Genomic DNA, 22,642 nt, shown 5'->3' with positions numbered 1-22,642 from the left:
TGGAAAAAGAAACAAGATCCAACTGTATGCTGTCTACAGGAGACTCACTTTAGATATAAGGGTGTACATAGCCTGAAATGAAAGGATGGGTAAAGATACTGCATGCAAATGCTAACAAAAAAAGGCATCGGGGTGAGCATGCTTTTATCAGACAAAATAGACTTTATGCCAAAAACTGTCAAAAAGACACAGGAGGATAATATATGATGATAAAATAGTCAATTCACCAGAAAGAAATAAAAATTATAAATGTATATTCACCTAACAACATATTGCCCAAATATATAAAGCAAACACTGAAAGAATTGAAGGGAGAAATAGGAAATAGTGCAAAAATAGTAGTTTTCAATACCCCACTTTCAATAATGGATAGAGAGCACCCAGACAGAAGTTCAATAAGGAACAGAAGACTTGAAAAACAGTATAGAACAATTGGACCTCATAGCCATGTACAGCACACTCTACCCAACAACAGCAGAATATACATTCTCCTCAAGTACACGTGAAACATTCTCCAGGATAGATCACATGTTAGGCCATAAAACAAGTCTTAAAATTTTTAAGAAGATTGAAATCATAACAAGTATTTTTTTTATAACCACAATGAAATGCAATTAGAAATGAATAGCAAAAGGAAGACTGGAAAATCCACAAAATATGTGGAAATTAGGCAATACCCTCTTGAACAACCAATGGGTTAAAGAAATCACAAGGAAGTTGGAAAATGTCTTGAGAGAAATGATAAAGAAGACAACATATCAAATTTATGGGATGCAACAAAAGCACAACTAAGAGGTTTACAAGTAAACCTCTAAGAAGTTTATAGTAGTAAATGCCAACATTAAAAAAAGATCTAAAATCAACAATTTAACTGTACACCTCAAGGGATTAGAAAAAACTAAACCCAAATTTAGCAGAAGGAAGGAAATAACAAAGATTAGAACAGAAATAAAAACAAAATAGAGGGTAGAAAAACAATAGAAAATATTAAAAACTGAGATTTTTAAAGATCAACAAAATTGACAAACTCTTAGCTAGACTAAGAAAAAAAGAAAAGACTCAACAAATATCAGAAATGAAAAAGGAGACATTACAACTGATGCCACAGAAATAAAAAAGGTTCATAAGAGACTACTCTGAAGAATTATATGCCAACAAAATGGATAACTTAAAAGAAATGGATAAATTTCTGGAAACATACAACCGACCAAGACTGAATAATGAAGAAATTTAAAAATCTGACAGACTTATAATCAGTAAGAACATTGAATCAGTAATAAAAAAATCTTCCAACAAAGAAAAGCCCAGAAGTAGAGGGCTTAACTGGAGAATTCTACCTAACATTTAAAGAATTAACAGTAGTTCTTTTTAAACTCCTCAAAAAATTGAAGAGGGAGCACTTCCAAACTCATTGTATGAGACCAGCATTACATGATGTCAAAATCAGACAAAGATACTACCAGAAAAGAAAACTACAGAGCAATATCCCCAGTGACTATTATTGCAAAAATCCTTAACAAAATACGAGCAAAACAAATTCAGCTACACATTAAAATGATCATAAACAAGTGGGATATATCCTCAGGATGCAAGGATGGTTCAACATGAAAAGCAATCAGTGTGATATACCACACCAACAAAATGAAGGACAAAAACCACATGAACATCTCAGATGAAGCAGAAAAAGCATTTGACAAAATTCAACACTCTTTAATGATAAAAACATTCAACAATCTAGTAATAGAAGGAAATTACCACAACATAATAAAGGTCATGTGTGAAAAGCACATAGCTAACATCATACTCAATGGTGAATAACTACAAGTTTTCCCTCTAAGATCAGAAACAAAGGAAGGATACCCACTCACACAACTTGATTCAACATAAAGCTGGAGTCCTTACACTTCCTGATTTCAAAACATGATACAAAGCTAATCAAAAATATTACAAAGTAATCAGAACAGTATGGTACTCACATAAAGACAGAGATATTGACCACTGAAACAGAATAAAGAACTTATAAATAAACCATCACCTATATGGTCAAATCTTTGATAAAGATACCAAGGCTATACAAAGGGGATAGGATAGCCTCTTCAACAAATGATGTTGGTAAAACATTATTTGCACATGTGAAAGAATGAAATTGGACCTTTACCATATACCATACACAAAATCAACTGAAAACAAAAACCCCTAAATCTAAGACCTGAAACTAAAGAACACCCAAAAGAAAATGGGAAATATTTCATGACACTGGATTTGGCAATTATTTCTTAGTTGTGACACCAAAAACACAGGCAACAAAAGCAAAAATAGACAAATGGGACTACGTCAACTTAAAACCTTCTGTGAAAAAAAGGGAACAATCAACAGAGTGAAAAGACATCCTACAGAGTCAGAGAAGTTATTTTCAAACCATATATCTGATAAGGGGTTAATATCCAAACTATATAAAGAACTCCTGTAACTCAACAAGAAAAACATACAATTCAATTAAAATGGGCAAAGGACTCGAATTAGGTATTTCTCCAGAGATACACAATTGGCTTATAAGCGTATGAAAAGATGTTCAACATCACTACTCATCAGGGAAATGCAAGTCAAATCCACAATGAGATATCACTTTACAACTGTTAAGATAGCACTATGCAGCACCAACAGGAAAATAAGTGTTGGTGAAGATGTGGAGAAATTGAAACCTTTGTTCACTGTTGGTTGAAATGTAAACTGAGGTAGGTAGCTGCTATGGAAAATGATATGGAGTTTCCTCAAAAAATTAAAATTAGAATTACCATATAATCCAGCAATCCCATTTCTAAGCACGTATTCAAAAGAATTGAAAACAGGATGTCAAAGGTGTTCCATGTTTATTGCACATCCATGTTTATTGCAGCATTTATTCACAGTATCCAAGAGGTGGAAGCAACATAAATGTCCATCAAAAAATGAATGGGTTTCTTAAATGCATTGTATACAATGGAATACTATTTAGTTTAGCCTTAGAAAAGAGGAAATCTTTCTATTACATGGATGAACCAGAAAGAAATTATGCTAAGTGAAATAAGCCAGTCTCAAAAAGACAAATACTGCATGATTCCACTTATATCAGGTACTTAGAATAGACAAATTCATAAAGACAGAAGACAGAAAGGATGGTGGTTCTCAGGAGAGAGGGTAAAAGGGAGTTGTTGTTCAATGGATGTGGAGTTCAATTTTTCTAGATGAAAAAATTCTAGAGATTTGCTGCACAACAATGTGCATATCGTTAATACTATTGTATTATACACTTTAAAATGGTTAACATAGTAAACTTTATGTTATGTGCTTTTTACCACAATAAAAAAAATCAATATGTAACTAAAAGTTACCATAACTGAAAATAAGAACTAAATAAATTGGCTTAACAGCATGTAGTGACAGCTGAAAAAAGGATTCGTAATCTGGAAGATAGTGAGTAGAAAATATCTAGATGGAATCACAGAGAAAAAAGAAAACCATAAGAGATATACGATACTTGGTGAAGAAGTTTGAACATATATATAACTGGAGACACAAACAAAAGAGAGAGAGAATAAAGCAGAATAAATTATTGAATGATAATGGCTCAGATTTTTTCCATTGAGAACACAAATTCAAAATGTGCTAAAAACTAAAAGCAGAGTAAATAAAAGGAAAACCATCTACACAGATTGTAGTAAAACTGATGAAAACAAAGGGTAATGAAAAAATTCTCGAAAGCGGCCAAGGTGGACACTTTACAATAAAACAAACAGTAATAAGATTGAGAGTTGATATTTTAACAGAAATGGTGAAAAGAGAAGGTATTGGTATAAAATCTCTATACTACTGGGAAAAATGCTAATATAGAATTTCATACTTAGCAAAAATATTCTTCAACTATAAAGGCAAATTTTTTTTCAAACAAATGTTGAGAGAATTAAAGTGAATACTTTAAATAGAAGGAAAACAATACCAGATAGAATAATAGAAATGCAGAAATTAAATAATAACAACAGAAAAAGGTAAATGCAAGAATAAATCTAAATAAATAGCAATAATATTATGTTTTGGTATAAGTATTAAAATGTCAATAATTTTTAATAATATTGTGATGTAGAATGAAAATATAATGCTAGCACAAAAGGTGGGAGAAAGGAAAATAGAGATAAAATATTTAACATTCTTGCTTTGTCTGGGTAGGTGTCAAATTAACAACTGAAGGATCAACAATTTAAGGGTCAGTTTTGTAATATCTGTGTTAGCCACTAAAATAATAGTGCAAGAATATAATACTCAAAAACTAATAAAATAGAGTAATATTTTAAAATGTGATTAATCCTTAAAAGGACAGAAAAGAGAGAGAAAGAAGACAGAATTGGTTAGACAAATAGAATATAATTGTGAGGTTGGCAGATTTAAATTCCAGTGTATCAGTAATTACACTAAATATAATTTGACTGTATTCTGCAGTCATAAGCAAAGACTGTCAGTCTAAATAAAAAAAATTCTAAATCACTTATGAGACACATTAAGTATATGTATGCTAAAAATTTGAAAGTAAATACATGAAAAATTGTAACATGAACAATTTAAAATTTTGGTACATCTCTACTTATATCTACTTACACCAGTAGTTTTCCATTGCTGCATAACAAATCACCACAAACTTAACAGCTGAAAACTCATTTATTAACTCACAGCTCTATAGGTCAGACATCTGGCACTGTATGATTGACATATTTGCTCAGTGTACCATAAGACTGAAATCAAGGGGTCAACAAGGCTGAGTTGTCATCTGGAGGTTCTGAGGGAAAATCTGCTTCCAAACTCATTGTTTTTATTAGAAAAATTTAGTTCCTTGTGGTTGTGGGACTGAGCTCCCAATTTCCTTGCTAGGTGTCATGGGGGGAGAGCATGTTAGCTACCTAAGTCTGCCTGCATTTCTTGCCACGTGGCCCCTTCTTACTTCAAGCCAGTAACAATGCATCTAGTACTTCTCATGCTTCAAATTTCAAAATTCTTTCATCTTTGACCTCTAGATCTATATTTATAGGTTTCATGTGATAGGTTCACCCAAATAGTATCCTTTTCTTAAAGTCAACATAATATAACTGTCATGGGAGTGATATATTCTCTATTATATCCACAGTCCCAGAGAATATACAGGATTATCCAGAAGGCAGGAATCCTGGGGAATATTTTAGAATTCTGCCTACCACAGTAAACTTTAAAGCAAGAAGCATTATCAAATGTAAAAGGGACTATTTTAAAATAATAAAAGGATGAATCCATAAGAATTTTGAGTTCAGGGCCCCAAAATACACAAAGAGATAGACAATTCTGCAATAAGTGGAAGAAAATATAACAAACCTCTCTCTGCAACTGATTTTAAAATTAAAGGAAAAATCCATAACAATAAAGAAAGTTTTGAACAGCATGATTAATAAGTCTGACTTAACTGACATATTTAAAACATTACACTCTACAGTTCAAGAATGTACATTCTTTTCAAGTGCACATGAGACACAGGCCAAAATTGACCATATGCAGGACCATAATAAAAGTGCCAATAAATGTCACAGGATTGTAATCATATATAACATGTTCTCTGACCACAGGGGAATTAAACTAGGAACGAATGACAAAAATATATAAAGAACATTCACAAGTTTTCAAAATTAAGCCGTCTATTCCCAACTAGCTTACTGGTTAATAAGCAAATCACAATGTAAAATTTTAATATATCACAAACAGAAAGATAGTGAAACTAAAATATAACATGTGGATAAATCTAAATTTATGTTTAGAGGTAAGCTTATACCCATGTTATATGTTTATATAAGTTAATATAAATTTATACCCATGCATGTTAATAAGAAGACTAAAAATTTAATGATCTAATTATCTATCTTAAGAAGTTAAAAAGGATAAAAAATTATTCCCCCAAAAGTAAAAAGGAAAATAATACTGTTAAGAACAAAAATTAATGAAATAGAAAGAAAATGTACAATAGCAAAGATTTACAAAGCCAAAGTTGGTTTATGGAAATAAATAATAAAGTTGCTAAAGGTATGTACAAGATTGTCAAGAAACACAGAAGAAACAAAATGGAACAATCATAAATTTATGGAAATCAAGCAACACACTCTTAAACAACCAACAGACCAAATGAGAAATCACAAGGGAAATTAGAAAATACTTTGATATAAATAAAAAGAAAAATAATAGCATGGAGATGTAGCAAAAACAGTACTCATAGGGGAATTTATAGCTGTAATCACCTACATTAAAGGAAGAAGAAAGTTCAATAACCTATCTTTACACCTTGAGGAACTAGAAGAAAAACTGATACCAGCAGATATAAGAAATAATAAAAATTCGAGCAGAGATAAACAAAACAGAGAATAGAAAAGCAATAAAGGAATTCAATGAAACCAAAAGTTTGTTCTTTGAAAATTTCAACAGAATTGACAAAACTTCAGTTAGAGTGACTCAAGAAAAAAAATGGGGGACAATTATTAAAATCACAATGAAAAATGAGTATAATACTGTCAATCTTACAAAAATAAAAAGGATTATAAGAGAATACTGTAAACAGTTCTATGCCAACGAATTAAATAACCTAAATGAATGAATAAATTCTGAGAAATTCACAAACTATCAAAACTGACTCAAGAAGAAACAGATAATCTGAACAGTTTTATAACGAGTAAAGAGATTAAATCAGTAATTGAAACCTTCCATCAAAGGAAAGACCAGGACCAGATGGCTTTGTGATGAATTCTATCAGTCATTTAAATAGGTAACACCAAATGCTTTTCAAACTTTTCCAAAAAATAGAAGGGAAAACGTCCTAACTCATTATCTGAGGCATCATTCTAATACCAAACTAGACAAAGACACTGAATGAAAAGAAAACTGCAACAATATTCCTTATAAATATAGATTCAAGTATACTAAACAAAATATTAGCAAACTGAATCTTACAGCATATTAAAAGGATTATAAACTGTGATCAAGTGGGATTTATCCTAGGAATACAAGAGTGTTTCAACATATAAAAATCAATGTAATACCCACACTAATAGAATAAAGGGGAAAAAACACATAGTCATCTCACGCATAAAAAAAGCATTTGACAAAATTAAACACCACTTTCACGATTTAAAACTGCAACAACAGCAACATGCAGAAAACTAGGAGCAGAATGGAACTTCCTTAACCTGGTAAAGGGCATTTTTGCAAAACCCACAGGTAACGTCATATTCAATGGTGAAAGACTAAAAGCTTTCCCTCTGAGATCAGGAACAAGACAAAGATTTCTGCATTTGCTACTTCTATTTCTTATTGAACCAGAAATTCTAGCCAGAGGAGTGAGGCAGGAAAAATAAAAGGGCATTTGCAAGAAAAATAAAAGGGCATTTGCAAAAATGCCCTTTACCAGGTTAAGGAAGTTCTATTCTACTCCTAGTTTTCTGAGTGTTGCTGTTGTTGCAGTTTTAAATAAAAGACATCACAATGGAAAGGAAGAAGTAAAATTATATCTATTTGCAGATGACATAATCTTATATATATGTTAGTGTGTTTCTATATACTAACAATGAACAATCTGCAAAGAAAATTAAGAAAGCAATTTTATTTACAATAGCATCAAAAAATAAAATACTTATAAATAAATTTAACCAAGGAGATAAAAGGCTTGTGCACTGGAAACTATAAAACTTTGCTGAAAAAAATTAATACACAAATAAGTGGAATCATTCCATGTTTATGAATTAGAAGGCAATATTATTAAGATGGCAGTATCTCAAAGTGATACAGATTCACTACAATTCATATCAAAATCCCAATGATCTTTTTGCAGAAATGAAAAAAGTTTATCCTAAAATTCATATGAGATGGCAAGTGACCCAAAATAGCCAAAATCATCTTAAAATAGACCAAAATTGAAGGACTTACACTTCTCAATTGTAAAATTACCTACACAGCTACAGTAATCAAAACAGTGTGGTACTGACATAAGATCAGATTTATAATTTAATGGAATGGAATTGGGAGTCCAGAAATAAAACCATACATCTATGACTAATTGGTTTTTCACAATGGTGTCAAGCCTATTTAATGGGGCAAACAATAATCTCATCAACAAATGGTGTTGGGAGAATTGAATATCCACATGCTAAAGAATAAAGTTGGACCCTTATTACCTCCTAGCATATACAAAAATTAACTCAGATGTGGTCAAAGATGTAAATTTACAGCTAAGACTATAAAACTCAAGAAAACAGGGATAATATTTCCTGAATATGATTGTGGCTGTGGCTCTTAGATATTACACCAAAACATAGAAATTATAGGAAATGGATGCTGGATTACTAGCATGGCAGCTCAGACAGCAGGAGAATTTTCAGGGAAAAAAAAAGGAAGCAGAAAAATGCTCCTAAACACCAAGGGGCTCCTCTATGGAACCCATGACCAAGTCAATAAAAAGCAACTCCTGTCTCCCTTCCCCAGTCTCTCTGGCTTTCTTTTCTATTATCTACCTGCTTCATCCCAGCCAGAAGAGAGCCTGTAAGCTCCCCATCTGTCTTCAGAGCAAAAGAGCTTGGACACCAGGAAGAATAGGCTGTAAGATCACTTCCTTGGGAGGGTGGCTCAGTGCCCTCACTCCTGGCTCCATTCCAGTTCAGCAGAATCTTGCTGTGGGATATTTACCCACTCCTTTGCAGGCCATAGAACTGGCCCAACTATGAGCAGTAGCTGCTCTGCCAACATGAGAAAGGGGCAGCAGTTTTCCTAGTTTTAGCTATGCACTCAACCCTTTAACGGCCCATACACAGCTCAGGCTTCATGCAATTATGCATTTAATAAATGTACTGAAGAAAAAGGGGAAAAAGCATAAGCAACAAAGAAAAAAATAGATAAAATGGTCTTCACTATCAGGTGAAAAGGTAACAGTGAATGGAAGAAACTTTTAAAAATCATATATCTGATAAGGGTTTAGTATTCAGGATATATAAAGAACCCTTACAGCTCAAAAACAAAAAGACAAATATACCAATTTTTTAAAAGTGGGCAAAGGATTTGTATAGATTTTTTTCAAAAAAAGATATACAAATGGTTAATGAAAAGATGCTCAACATCATTAGTCATTGGGGAAATGACGATTATTTGTAGACGATTTCTTATAGAATTACCATTATACCTATTATCAAATAATGATACAACTCTAGATAGGTTTAAGGATTTGCTTTTTATATTTTTATGCTCAACTTTAATTCCGCTATGATATTCATTTCAAAATTATTTTAATGTAATCTAACTCAGGTCTCTTTATTCAGTGAAAACAATTTTATATAAAATTATACTGTTCATTCTTCACAGATCAGTTTTCATTGTTATTACATATAAAATATTCTTACAATAAATCTAAGTAATTATTGTCTTTTTCTAAAATTTAGATTCTTGTGTGGTATTTAAAAAATAAACCATTGTTTTAAGCTTAGAAATGGTTTAGCATACATTAGTTTTCATTGAAATGGTATTTTTAAACCAAATTTTAATAGTAATTCAAGTTTTTATACATTTAGAACAATTATGATTTTTATTTACCATACTTAATGCTAATTTATTTCTTATCTAGTCATGCAGATGGATCGATAAAGTTTTGGGATGCTTCTGCAAGTAAGTTTTAAGTTTCTCCTTATATTACAGAAAACACTTAGTTAATATTTACTCATAGCCATTGACCACTTTTTAGTTTGGACAGTTAATATTTTTGATACATATTTAGCATACACATATGGCTGTGTTACAAAAATGCATTTCCTATATTATTGAATCAGTCTAAAGTATTATCTCTACTGTACTTTTATGATATAAACAGACACAACTGAAATCACTCTTTATCAGCAACCTATTATATTTATGAGGTAATGTACATTGGAAAAAGTACCAAACTTTGTCAGACTAACTCTTTTCAAGGAATTTCCTTCACCTCCTCACTCTTAGAAAAGTGCTTTTATCCCACTAGTCTTCACTTTTCTTTGCCACTTGTCTACCAAGTCCGTGAGAATCAAAAGAAATAATTTGATAAATGTAAAACTTCTTTTGAAATCTTGAGAATTACATAATTTAAGGACTACAGGTACTCTGTTCAATGTTGAAGGGCATGCAAAGATTTAAGACTTGATTATACCCATACATACCCTTCAGAGAACTTACAGGGCAAACAATATGATAAGAACTCTAAATGTAGTACAACCCAAATTCTATTTTTTATCGGAAATGGGAGATTTATTTGAACCAGGTAGATCCAGGAAGGGTATTTTGGTGGGGTGACATTTAATGTGAGTTTTGGGAGATAGTTAAGATTTTGATAGTCAGGACTAGGAGGAGAAGAAGTGAGCAATGTCTCTAAGTTTCTGAGTAACCATCAAGATAGAGATAACTCTTTGGAAATAAGGATACAGAAGAGTTCTGGAAGTTTGGATTTTGTTGGAACACCAGGAAATTCAAGTAAAACTGTCTATCAGGTAGGGAGAACAGTCAAGAATGGTAACTAATTAAGAAGCAGCATAGAAGTGATACTTGAAGCTATAGAAGTGAACTGAGAAAGACTGATAAACAGAAAAGCAGAGGGAAGAAGGTTGAACATTAGTGATAATCTTCGTCTGCAATCTAGAGTCCTTTAGCAGTGGAGCAAAGCATCAGCAAGAGGAAATGGTTAAAAGATTTAAAGCCATGAAATCTGAGGGCCCTTTCTGACCTCACACAATAAAGATCAATTGTTCAGGGGGAAATTCCAAGGGACAACAGATTTTTTATTTTTATGAACCTTTTCATGTAAATCTGAGTTTGTTCCACGAACACAGTTAATTGTATAGTTACAATTACAACGAGCAAACATCTTTGCTCGTTTTCCACCACCTCAGAGTCACTCCTTAGCTTCTAAAATGTGAGAAGACACTTTAACACTCTAATGACTGAAGTGCATACCACCCTTAAGCATGCACGATAATATTTTAAGAAGTTAATTTTAAATAAAATATTTTATTACATTCAGAACATATGTTGCAGAGGTTTGCAGCATGTTTAATATTTTTACTGTAATCAATTATAAGGGCATATCTCCAAATCGATGGATGTCATTGGAGAAATATCACTTAATTTGCCAATTTTGTGGGATAAGGTCCAGTACAGAAAATGAGGTTATACCGAATTTGAAAGTTGAGTTTATGTTAATATGTGTACCGTTGACCTTGAACAACATGGGAGTCAGTCAGATTGTGCCAACCCTCTACACAATCTGAGCATAACTTATAGTTGGGGCATAATTTATAGTTGGCCCTCACTATACACTATTTCTCTGTATCTGTGGTTCAGCATCTGAGGATTCTATCAACCTCAGATTGTGTAATACTGTAGAATTTACTATTGAAAATTATCTGAGAATAAGTGGACCAATGCATTTCAAACCCATACTCTTCAAGGGTCAACTGTATTCATCTTCAGTTGCTGAGTATTAAATTACCACAATTTAGCAATTTAAAACAAAACCCATATACTGTCTCACAGTTTCCGTGTGTCATGAATCTGGTTCAGGTTAGCTGAGTTCTTTGCTCAGGGTCTCAGAGACTGCAGTTGAGGTGTTGGCTAGGACTGCAGTTTCACCTGCAGCTCAGAGTTCTGTTCCAAGCTTTTGTGGTTGTTGGCAGAATTCATTTTCTTGCAGCTTTAAAACTCGTGATTTGTTTCTTCAAGGCCAGCAAGGGAGTGTCTCTCTAACTTCAGGGAAGGCCCTGATCCCTCTTTTAAAGGGCTCACCTGATTCTGTCAGGCCTACTAAGGATAATCTCTGTTGATTAACTCAAAGTTAAATAATTATGTCTGCAATATTCTTTAATATTTCCATGTCACATCAGGCTTACAGAAAAATCATAAAAACATACTATGAACTGTTGTATAGCCTTCAGCCAGATTCCCCAAATATCTATGTATGCATGTGTTCCCTTCACCCGCCCTCCTCTCAATCTAGCACTTGCTTGCTCCCTCTCTCTCTCTTCCCTTCCCTCCCTGCTTCCTCCCTCCCCCTCCCTCCTGTCCTCCCCCACCCTTTAGTCTTCCTCTCTTCCCTCCATTTTCACACACACACACACACACACACACATATACATATATACATATATATATAGCTTTTTATAATCATTTGAGAGTAAGTTGCAAACATCATGCTCCTCTAACAGTACATGCCCCCCTAAATACTTCAGTGTATACGTCCTACAAACAAGGGCATTCTTCTATATAATCGAATTATAGTTATCAAAATCAGGAGCTTAATATTAATACAATACTATTATCTAACTTCCACATCTGACTCAGTTTTAGCCAGTTGTTCCAATAATATCTCTCATAATAAAAGAAAATCTAGGATTATTTGTTGGATTTAGTTATCGTATCTGTTGAGTTTTCTTTAGTCTGGAATGGTTGCTGAGTATTTGAAATTGACATTTTTAGGAGTTCAAGCCAGTTATTTTGTAGAATCTCTTCCAATTTGTGTTTGACTAATGTTTCTCATGATTAGGTCCAGATTATGCACTTTTGGCAGGAACTCCTAGAGTTTTAGAATGTTTCTCAAGGATCCTTTGTAGAATCAGAGCTTTTATATAGCGGAGTTATCATCAGGTTCTAAAATGGAAATAATATTCCCCCAAATAAATATTCCCAAAAACAATTCACAAAACCAGACTTTTTTAGCAATTACAACTGACCATTTCCTAACACAGAGCCACTCAGAAAAGATTCTTTCTAAAAGAGTCCAGATCATTGGACTCCCAATATTACTAACTGGTACTGGTAAATTACAAATGTTTCTCATCTGAAGGAGTGTCTAAAAATCTGTTAAGAGGAATAAACCCTCGAAGAATAGCATCAACCTCTCATCTAACAATCAAAGGAAAAAATTGTGAAATAGTATTGAGGAGTCCCCCTTAAGAGAGAAGTAGGCTCAGTAGTTTCATTTAAAAGTTTCTGAACCCAAGTATTTTTGTCAATAAACAAGGATAAAAATACTCACTTCGCAGGACTTTTCTGAGGAGCTCATGAGACAATGCATACAAAGGTCCTACATGTTCTTTGGTATGTAGTATATGTTCAATAAATGTTTATTTTTTCCCTATAGTCTTCCTCCAGCTAAATGGTACTGATATGAGAGCATGACATTGAATGATTCCTTGTTAAAATGTAGTTTATTTTGTTCAGTTGGGTTTTACTTTTGTGATTTAATACGTATATTTAAAAGGCTTCGACAACATCTATGAATTAAGTTCAAATTAGAAGATAACTATGATTCAATATCTTATAGTAACACTGCAGATGCTGTACAAGCTAAAAACTTCAAAAGTGTTTGAAAAACAGAAGGTAGGAGAAGGAAAACAAACATGTGAAATTGTAGAGGAAGATCCATATGCCATTCAGATGATCCACTGGTGTCCAGAGAGCAGAATATTCTGTGTATCAGGAGTCTCTGCATATGTCATAATTTATAAATTCAGCAGACATGAAATTACAACAGAAATAGTGGTAAGTCATTTAAAATTTAACTTTCACACTTAGAGTTATTAAAAGAAAACAGTTATCATAGATCTTAACTAGTGCTTGGTATGGTTTTAAGCCACCAAGAGTACAGTATGTGGCCAGTAATCCAATTCATAGAATTTTTAATTGTTCTTGTTACTTATTATAACATATTAAAAAAAAATTTGGCTTAAAATGACAAAAACAGTTCTCTATCAAAATTTAGTATTATTAAATAGGATAGATTGTGCCTATAGGTTTTATATAGATAGTTACTGATTTATTTTATATATAAATGTCAAATTAATGCAAGCTTTGTTCTATATCTTTATTAAATTTTTTAAAAATTTATCTTTTTGCCAACTAATTGCCATAAATGATTATTTCTCAACTACAATAAGATTACTTTGAATGATTTTTTAAATAGCAACATATTTGTAGGGTGGAAATAATTATGGGCCTGCCTTACGTAATCTTAATTTTTAAACTGATGAAATAATTTAATTATTCAAAATAATGATGCTCTCATGGGATAAATTAAATCTAACTTAAGGCACCTATAGATAATGGGTCTTCTCTACCCAGTCCATTTTACCATTTTATCAGAAAATAAAGATTATCTATTAAAGGCCTATGTATAACTGTTTTTACCTCAACGGCTAAAAGTATATATTAGTTAAAACCCCGGCTTTGGAGTCAGATGAGCCTAGCTTTTAATTCTGGCTTTACCAATGAATATCTGTGTGATTCTGAACAAGTCACAAGGCCCATTAGTCAGTAGTACAGTCTGGGTAAGTCTCAACTTCATCACTCATATAACTTCCTGTGTGAATAAAATAGAAAAACAGAAAATAATCATAAACTAGAAATTGTAATGCCACTTTCATAGAGTTCTTGTGATGATTATATAAAGTCATTAGCAGAGTGTCTTAGTAAGCACTCAATAATTGGTAATTGTTATTGTCACCAGAGGTTTTAAGTTTTAAGATAATTATGACAATCATTTTGATAATATTGCTGTATTCACTACTCCATAATTACACTTTTTGTAAGCAATTGTTTTTAATCTCAAAAATGCTTATTTTTACATTGAAAAGTGAATGTTTATGTTATAAAATAGATTTTATTTGAGCATTGAATGCAGTCATAAAGTAATTTAAAAACATTTTCAGCTTTAAAAAAAAGGGTGTGGATCACCTTTTTATTCCAGTATAAATTATCATATGTTTTTCATTAAGCAATTCTGACCAAGCTAATGAAATTATATAAGAGCTAAACTAATGAAACAAACAAAAATATGGAATTTATTTTGGAAAATTTATACTGAAGTAATTCAAAGTCAAGATTGAATGAAGGTTTTTTAAAGCTAAGAAGCTTTGTACAAATAACAATTTGTGTGTTGCGTGTGTGTGTGTTTTTACAGACACACACATCCAATTTAGTTTCTTTCATTGGAATAACCATGACCAGTTTCTCCTTTTATTTTATCATATATGGAATTGTAATTTATACTTTATCTTAAGGAATATTTATTATACAGAAAATTTATCTCCACTGGTAGGTATTTTCTTATAATTCTGAAGAATTAAAAAACATTTTAAGGACTTCCCTGGTGGCGCAGTGGTTAAGAATCCGCCTGCCAATGCAGGGAACATGGGTACAAGCCCTGGTCCAGGAAGATCCCACATGCCGCAGAGCAACTAAGCCCATGTGCCATAACTACTGAGCCCGTGTGCCACACAACTGCTGAAGCCCACGTGCCTAGAGCGCATGCTCTGCAACAAGAGAAGCCACCGCAGTGAGAAGCCCGCACACCACAATGAAGAGTAGCCCCTGCTCGCCACAACTAGAGAAAGCCGTGCACAGCAACGAAGACCCAACACAGCCAAAAATAAATAAATTTATTTATTTTTTAAATTTACATTTTTTTGTGAATGCCACTGAATATTCTATATAATTTATTATTTAATTCAGTTTGGGGTATCTCAACTTTACTATGAATTGAACTAATTAATCTGAAAAAAATAATGAATAATTACTGAAAGAGTACCAGATATTTTAATGTGATTGTTATGAAAATCTAGGTTAAATCAAAACTTGATTTTTCTTTTTTTAAGTCATTAGAGGTACGACTTCAGTGTGATATTGAAGATATTATTACGCCAGAACCAGACACAAGTCCTCCATTTCCTGATCTCTCATCCCAGCTTCCTTCTTCAAGGAGTCTTTCTGGGAGCACTAACACTGTGGCTAGTGAAGGAGTAACGAAGGATAGTATCCCATGCCTCAAGTAAGAGTTGCTACCAAATTTTAAAACAATTTTACATGTTAATTGTATAATTCATTGAAACTGTACCAAATAAAATCATCCTCCTCTTTTATTAAGTTGTTGTCAAGTGGTCTACAGTCCACCAAGGGGTACCTTTGTCTTCTTTTTTTGGAATATCTATGAAGAGGGCACAATATTTCCATTCTTCATTACTAATTAATATATTTCCTTCCCTGACCGACCCTAAAGAAAACATAGCTTTGATAGAATGGGAAAACGTTTGGCAGAGCAGAAACTTGCCACTTGCCTGGTACTTCTCAACTGATAAAGTATTTTTAGGGAACGTCTTCAGCCTTCTTGTAATCCAAAAGTTAAACCAAGTTTACTACAAGAATACTATGTCAGAAAAAAGGCTTTTTTTCTCTCATGGTTACTAGGATATTGCATAATATTTCTTTCTCTTTTTTCAACTGATACTATTTTGTAATAAACTGCATTGTCTCAGTATATCTAAACAAATTTAGTGTCATGCTCAAATAAAACTTAAAGTTAATCAAGCCTATAGTGATGTTTATCTTGTTTTTATGCTTTCTGGTAATAGGGTACAGAAGAATGCAGTTTCCTTAAGTTACCACTTACTGCTTCTACATCGTCAAACCAAATGTTTCTAGTATTAGCTGGTTGGAGAATTTAGCCTAAGCAAGGAATTTCTCTGAGCCTCATATGAAACTATCTGAGTCTGCTACTCAAGAAACTGTGGATAACTAGTTTCCTCATTTCCTATAAAAACACTTATGGGAAATTTAAAGATGAGGTTTCAGGAGAAAAATAAGCTTACCATACAGTTAGCAGTTGCTGTACTTTTGTAATCATTGCTTCTGCCCCGCACCCCAAATTTTTCTTGTGAAATTAAAAAAGGAAGTATAAGTAGGCATTACTGAGAGGAAAATCTATGAAGGGGAAACAAAATCATTAAACTTTAGCAAATGGAAAACTTTCATAATGTTATAATTTTACACATTTAATTTTTCCTTCATATCACTTTGCTTCACTTAATTGATTTATATTAAAATGAAAGACAGAAAGAGAACAAAAAATTAAACAAAGCTTAAGAAAGCACTGTAGATTTATTGGCTAAGAAGACCCATCACTAAAGTGGGTCCTGCAATGACCTGAGTATTTTTCTATAAAATTTAAAAAATATAAAAGATAGGGATAAAAGAGAAAAACCAGTAAAATCAGCAGAAATCTGATAGTGGAGATGAAGTAAATAATACCATGTGTTGTAGCATTTAATGCAGACTTGTAAAGTAGTAGTGACAATCTTAAGGATTATCAAGAGAACCAAGGGGATTCAGTATAATCCTCTATGTATATAAGCTCCAAAGGACCAAGCAGCAGAAGTATATTATTCTTTGAGTTACAATATATTACAAGTGGTTCTTGAGTTGCATATAATCTATGCTTTACTAAATTATATGTTGGCATCCATCCCTAAATGATTTTCCTTTGCTGGATTTAGATATCCATATATATAAGCTAATAAATAAGCCTTTCAATACTGCCAGCTCTTCATTTTTAGCAATATTACAATTCTTATCAATATACACATGTTTGTGCAATTATCTGATTTTCTTTTGACTTTGTGTGAGGTCATCATAGGCCTCATTAGGAGGATGAGACTTAAACCAAATGTAGATGAGGGAGTTATCTGAAGAATATCTGGTGGAAAAGTATTCCAGGCAGCAGGAACAGCTAAAGCAAAGGTCTTAAAGTGCCTGGCATATAAGGAGGTCAGTGTAGCTAGAACAAGGAAAGGATGGTGGGCAGTAGAGGACAGGTAGTAGGAGATGAAGTCAGATGGGTAATAGAGGGCAAATTATAGGCCATTGTAAGGACCTTGACTTTTATTCCTAATTAAATGGGGATGATTATAGGGTTTTAAATACAGAAGTGATATGATCAGACTTAAATTTTAAACTGGTCACTTTGGTCACTATGGTGAAGGTAGATTTGGGGATGGAAGGGAAAGGTAAAAGATGGGAGACCAATAAGGAGGCTATTGCACCTACCTAGAGATAATGTTAAGGTCTGGCAGATTCAGCAAAACAGAAGAAAACAAAACAGAACAGGATACACTAATTTGAATTTCAGAGAAACAATGAACATTTTTAGTATCAGTATATCCCAAATATTACATGGGAAATACAGTAAAAAAAAAAACCAAATAAACAAAATAAACCCATTATTTATTGTTTATTTGAAATTCAGATTTAAATGGATATCCCATATTTTTATTTGTCAACTGTAACTAGGATGGTAGCAGTACTAAAGTATTATAAAAAGTGGTCAGCTTCTGCATATATTTTGAAGGTAGCACCAATACATTTGATAATTGGTTGGATGTGAGATATGAGATGCAAGGTATAAGAATATTAGTCAAGGATTACTTTAAGGTTTTTAAACTCAATAACTAGAAGGATAAGAGCTGCTATCAGCTGGAACAGAGAAGGATGCAAGTGGAGCAAATTCATAGAGAAAGCAGGAATTCAGCTTTTGAATATGTTGAACTCTTAAGTTGGGTGGTAGATTAATGGTCATAGTTTTTATTGTTATGCATTATAACTTACATATATGTAACAAATATTATGTAAGAAAAATAAATAATAAAAATAATTAAAAATACTACTATCACAAGAGAAAAAGGAACTGATGAAAGCCAGGTGAAGTTGTGGATCTGACTGAAAAACTACTTAAAGGAAAGGCTAAGAAATCACAAGTGTCTTGGTTTATTTTGAGACAGCTAGAGAAGATACTGCCTACCTGCATAATGTCCTCAATGCCTGGTGTTGTATATTTCTGTAGGAAGATTTGTTGTAAATTCTGAAAATAAGCATGAACATACGTATTTGAACTGTATATGATGCAATTACTTTTTCTGTTTTCTAGTGTTAAGACACGACCAGTGCGGATGCCTCCAGGGTATCAAGCAGAACTTGTTATTCAGTTGGTCTGGGTGGATGGTGAACCTCCACAACAGATTACTAGCCTTGCTGTAAGCTCGGCATATGGAATGTAAGTAGTTAATAGTCTTCTAATGTGTACTGTTTATCTGATATGTTTGATATATTTAAATGTTTCTTTTAAAATACTTAAGTGAAATCCTAAAAATGGAAAGAAGCCCTTACCTGGATTTTTATTAGATTGAAAATGGTACTAAGAAAAATAATAATTTAAATATAAACTGTGATTCTGTGTTCTTTCTTGATGTCAAACTTTAATAGTATCCCCACTTTTAATGTTGTTGGGAGGTTGTTAGGATGTTAATACACTCATACATGTTTGTTTGTTTGCTTTGTCTTTTCTATCCTTTCCCTCCTTGTGTTTCATTTTGGATACTTTCTTCTGACTTGTCTTTAAAAGTTCACTAATTCTTCAGTGCTGTCTAATCTAATGGTAGATTGACTCATGGAGTTCAATTTCAGTTATTTTTTTAGTTCTAGACCTTCCATTTGGTTCTTTTTAAAGCTTTCTGTTACCTTCTTAAATTATCACTCTTGTCTTTTATTTCCTTGAACATGTCGAATATAGTTACTTTAAATATGTGTTTGATAACTCCATAACTGGTTTCTAGCTTAGCATTTGTCTTGGTTTTTGGTCACATTATATTGTCTTCATGTAACCTACGTTTGCTTTTTGATTTTGTTTCCGTTTTGTTTTTTTTAATTCAAAATTATATGAACATTATATACTCCCATATATATATATATATATATATATTATAGAGAGTATTATAGAGATAATTTGAGGTTCTAAATGATGTTATCATTCTCCAAAAAGTATTTTTCATTTCCTCTGACAGGCTAAACTGAGAGTCAGTAGAAAGTGCAGAACAGCATAATCCAGTCAGACATCCTGTCTTTGAAAGTTGGATTGTATTCCCTTTAAAAGCTAATTTAGTTCTAATTAATCCTTATTCCTAGGTTGTTGCCCTGCATAGAAGTTGTACCAAATTCTACTCCCACCAGCAATGTTTGAGAATACCTGATTCCCTACAACCTTTCTAACAATAGTATATAACCAAACTTTTAATCCCTGTCATTTTAAGTAAAAGGGAGTATATTATTATAATACTAACACTTCCCTTGTATCTTAAGTGAAATTGGACATCTTTTTCTCTATTGTGACATTTCTGTTTCTATTCTTTGTCCATTTTTTGGCAGAGTTGTTGTCTTTTAGATTTGTGAAAAATATTTACATAGTAAGTAAGTTAGCTTTCTCTGTGATGTAACCTATAGATACTTTCCTTTCTTTTGTTTCTTTTATGACTTTGTTTAGGATGGTTTTTTCCATGCAAAAATTTAAAATTTTTTAATTTAATTTTTAAATTCTATTTTTTTCTTTTATGGCTCTGGATTTTGTGTCATACTTAGAAAAGCCTTTTTCACTTCAAAATAATGAAGAATATTGTCCTATATCATTGTTTCTTTAATATATTTAAGTCTTTATCTGGAGTTTATTTAGGTATGAGGTATGAAATAGGGATTAAACTTTATTTCTTACCTGATGACTAAGAGTTATGCCAATACCACTTCCTGGATATTTCATCTTTCCCCTCTAAATTTGGAATCATCTTTTATCAAATAATACATTAAAATATATATATATTTGGCTCTATTTCTATACTTCCCAGTCTGCCCCTAAGCTAAGTCTCATGAGCTCTAAGAGAACTCCTTGAAGCCAGCTGAAAGGGTGAATACCTGAAGAAAACCTGTGTTCCTAGAATTTGGGGCGGGGGTAGATGTATGTGAATATGATATTGGGAGCTTGCTTCTTGGCTGAAAAATTCTTTGGTAGGAAAGCTGGCAGGAACAGTCCATGGATGAGGGGAGGAAAGGAAGGGAGTGTGGGGACAGCTGATAATCCCATTGTTTGATACGGCAAGAAGATATGCTTATCTTTTAACCCGGGTAGTTATCACTGAAGTTGGCTGAGCTCAAGCCATTTTCAGGGTTCCCTACTTAGAGACTGACCTACAAAGGCAAGGCAATGCCAAAATTAAGAGCTATGAAGGTGTATTGCCAGGTTCAGGAGCTGAAGGTTGTTGGAATAAGTAAGTCAGGTAGAGAGCATATTTCCCTTATAAAGTTACTGTGGGGTTGACAGTCATTACAAAGCCTCTGAAGAACCTACACTTGTATGAGAAAGCTTGGACGCCTGCCTCATAGATACTCTCAACTGCCAAAAAACTCCAGTTCAATTGGCTATCCATGTATATTCCACCAAAGTTTTAGGAAATAAGTAACAACAGTACTTATTTTCTTTCTGAGAACTTATTCCTCTTTCTGAGAATTGTGAAAGAAAAAAATCATATTCCTCTCATTTTATGAGGCCAACATAACCTGATGTCAAAACTTGAAAAGGGATTGGATCAAGATGGCAGAGTAGGAGGATGTGGAACTCATCACCCCCCACAAACAACTCAAAAATTCACCTACATGTGGAACAAGTCTCATGGAACTGGAAACTGTCAGAAGAATTCCTATACAACTAAAGCTGCAAGAAAGATTTCCATGTAACAGGGTAGGATGGAAAAAAGTCATAGGGTTGGGACCTCCACCCTGGGTAGGGAGCTGAAAGGTTGAGAAGGTCTGCACCTGTGGACCCTTACCCTGGGGGCTGAGTAGGTCAAGCCACAGACTGGAATTCCCAGTCCTGGGGCCCTACACAGAGGAGACAAGCCCCTTTGGCTGTAGATAGAACTGCCTGCCAAAACTGAATCAAGAAGAAACAGATAATTTGAACAGACTGATCACTAGAAGTGAAGTAGAATCTGTAATTAAAAAAACAAAAACAAACAAACAAAACAACCTCCCTGCACAGAAGTCAAGGACTGGATGGCTTCAGTGGGGAATTCTACCAAAATTACAAAGAAGGACTTATACCTGTCCTTCTCAAACTATTCCAGAAAATTGAAGAAGAGGGAACACTCCCAAATTCATTCTATGAAGCCACCATCACCCTGACACCAAAACCAGACAAATATACTACAAGACAAGAAAATTATAGGCCAATATCACTGATGAATATAGATGCAAAAATCCTTGACAAAATATTAGCAAACCAAATCCAACAATACGTAAAAAGGATCATACAACATGATCGAGTTGAATTCATTCCAGAGTCACAAGGATGGATGGTTCAACATACACAACTCAATCAATATGATACACCACATTAACAAAAGGAAAGACAAAAACCATGTGATCATCTCAGTAGACAAAGAAAGAGCATTTGACAAAATTCAATATCCATTTATGATAAAAACTCTCATCAAAGTGGGTATAGAGGGAACATATCTCAACATCATAAAGGCCATTTATGACAAACCCACAACTCACATAATACTCAATGGTTAAAAGCTAAAAATTTTCCTATTAAATTCAGGAAGAAGACAAGGATACCCACTCTCACCACTTCTGTTCAACATAGTATTGGAAGTTCTAGCCACAGCCATCAGGCAAGAAAAAGAAATAAAAGGTATCCAAGTTGGAAGGGGAGAGGTAAAACTGTCACTATTTACAGGTGACATGATACTCTGTATAGAGAACCCTAAAGTCTTCACCCCAAAACTATTAGAACTAATAAATGTATTCAGCAAGGTCACAGGATACAAGATTAATATGCAGAAATTTGCTGCATTTCTATACACTAATAATGAAATATCAGAAAGAGAAATTTTTAAAAATCCCATGTAAAATTGCATCCAAAAAACAAAAAAAAAAAACCCTAGGA

General features: G+C 33.0%; 2 protein-coding genes across 6 annotated transcripts in view; both read left to right on the top strand.

The window, feature by feature from the left end:
• The window catches only part of SLC15A2 (solute carrier family 15 member 2), a 779,020-nt gene that overhangs the window by 178,425 nt on the left and 577,953 nt on the right, over nucleotides 1-22,642 (top strand). The window lies entirely within an intron of this gene.
• The window catches only part of STXBP5L (syntaxin binding protein 5L), a 361,807-nt gene that overhangs the window by 209,807 nt on the left and 129,358 nt on the right, over nucleotides 1-22,642 (top strand). For all 5 annotated transcript variants that reach the window (XM_033403324.2, XM_033403323.2, XM_004278542.4 and 2 more), the window contains exons 15-18: nucleotides 9,647-9,687; nucleotides 13,367-13,584; nucleotides 15,696-15,868; nucleotides 18,797-18,922. In XM_033403324.2, the coding sequence (XP_033259215.1) occupies nucleotides 9,647-9,687; nucleotides 13,367-13,584; nucleotides 15,696-15,868; nucleotides 18,797-18,922 (558 nt within the window). The remainder of the gene's footprint in view (nucleotides 1-9,646; nucleotides 9,688-13,366; nucleotides 13,585-15,695; nucleotides 15,869-18,796; nucleotides 18,923-22,642) is intronic.

This window comes from Orcinus orca, chromosome 5 (assembly GCF_937001465.1).
Source record: "Orcinus orca chromosome 5, mOrcOrc1.1, whole genome shotgun sequence".
In the NCBI taxonomy this organism is placed as follows: Eukaryota; Metazoa; Chordata; class Mammalia; order Artiodactyla; family Delphinidae; genus Orcinus; species Orcinus orca.
The sequence above is the reverse complement of the archived record's forward strand: the minus strand, read 5'-3'. Positions and strand labels throughout refer to the sequence as shown.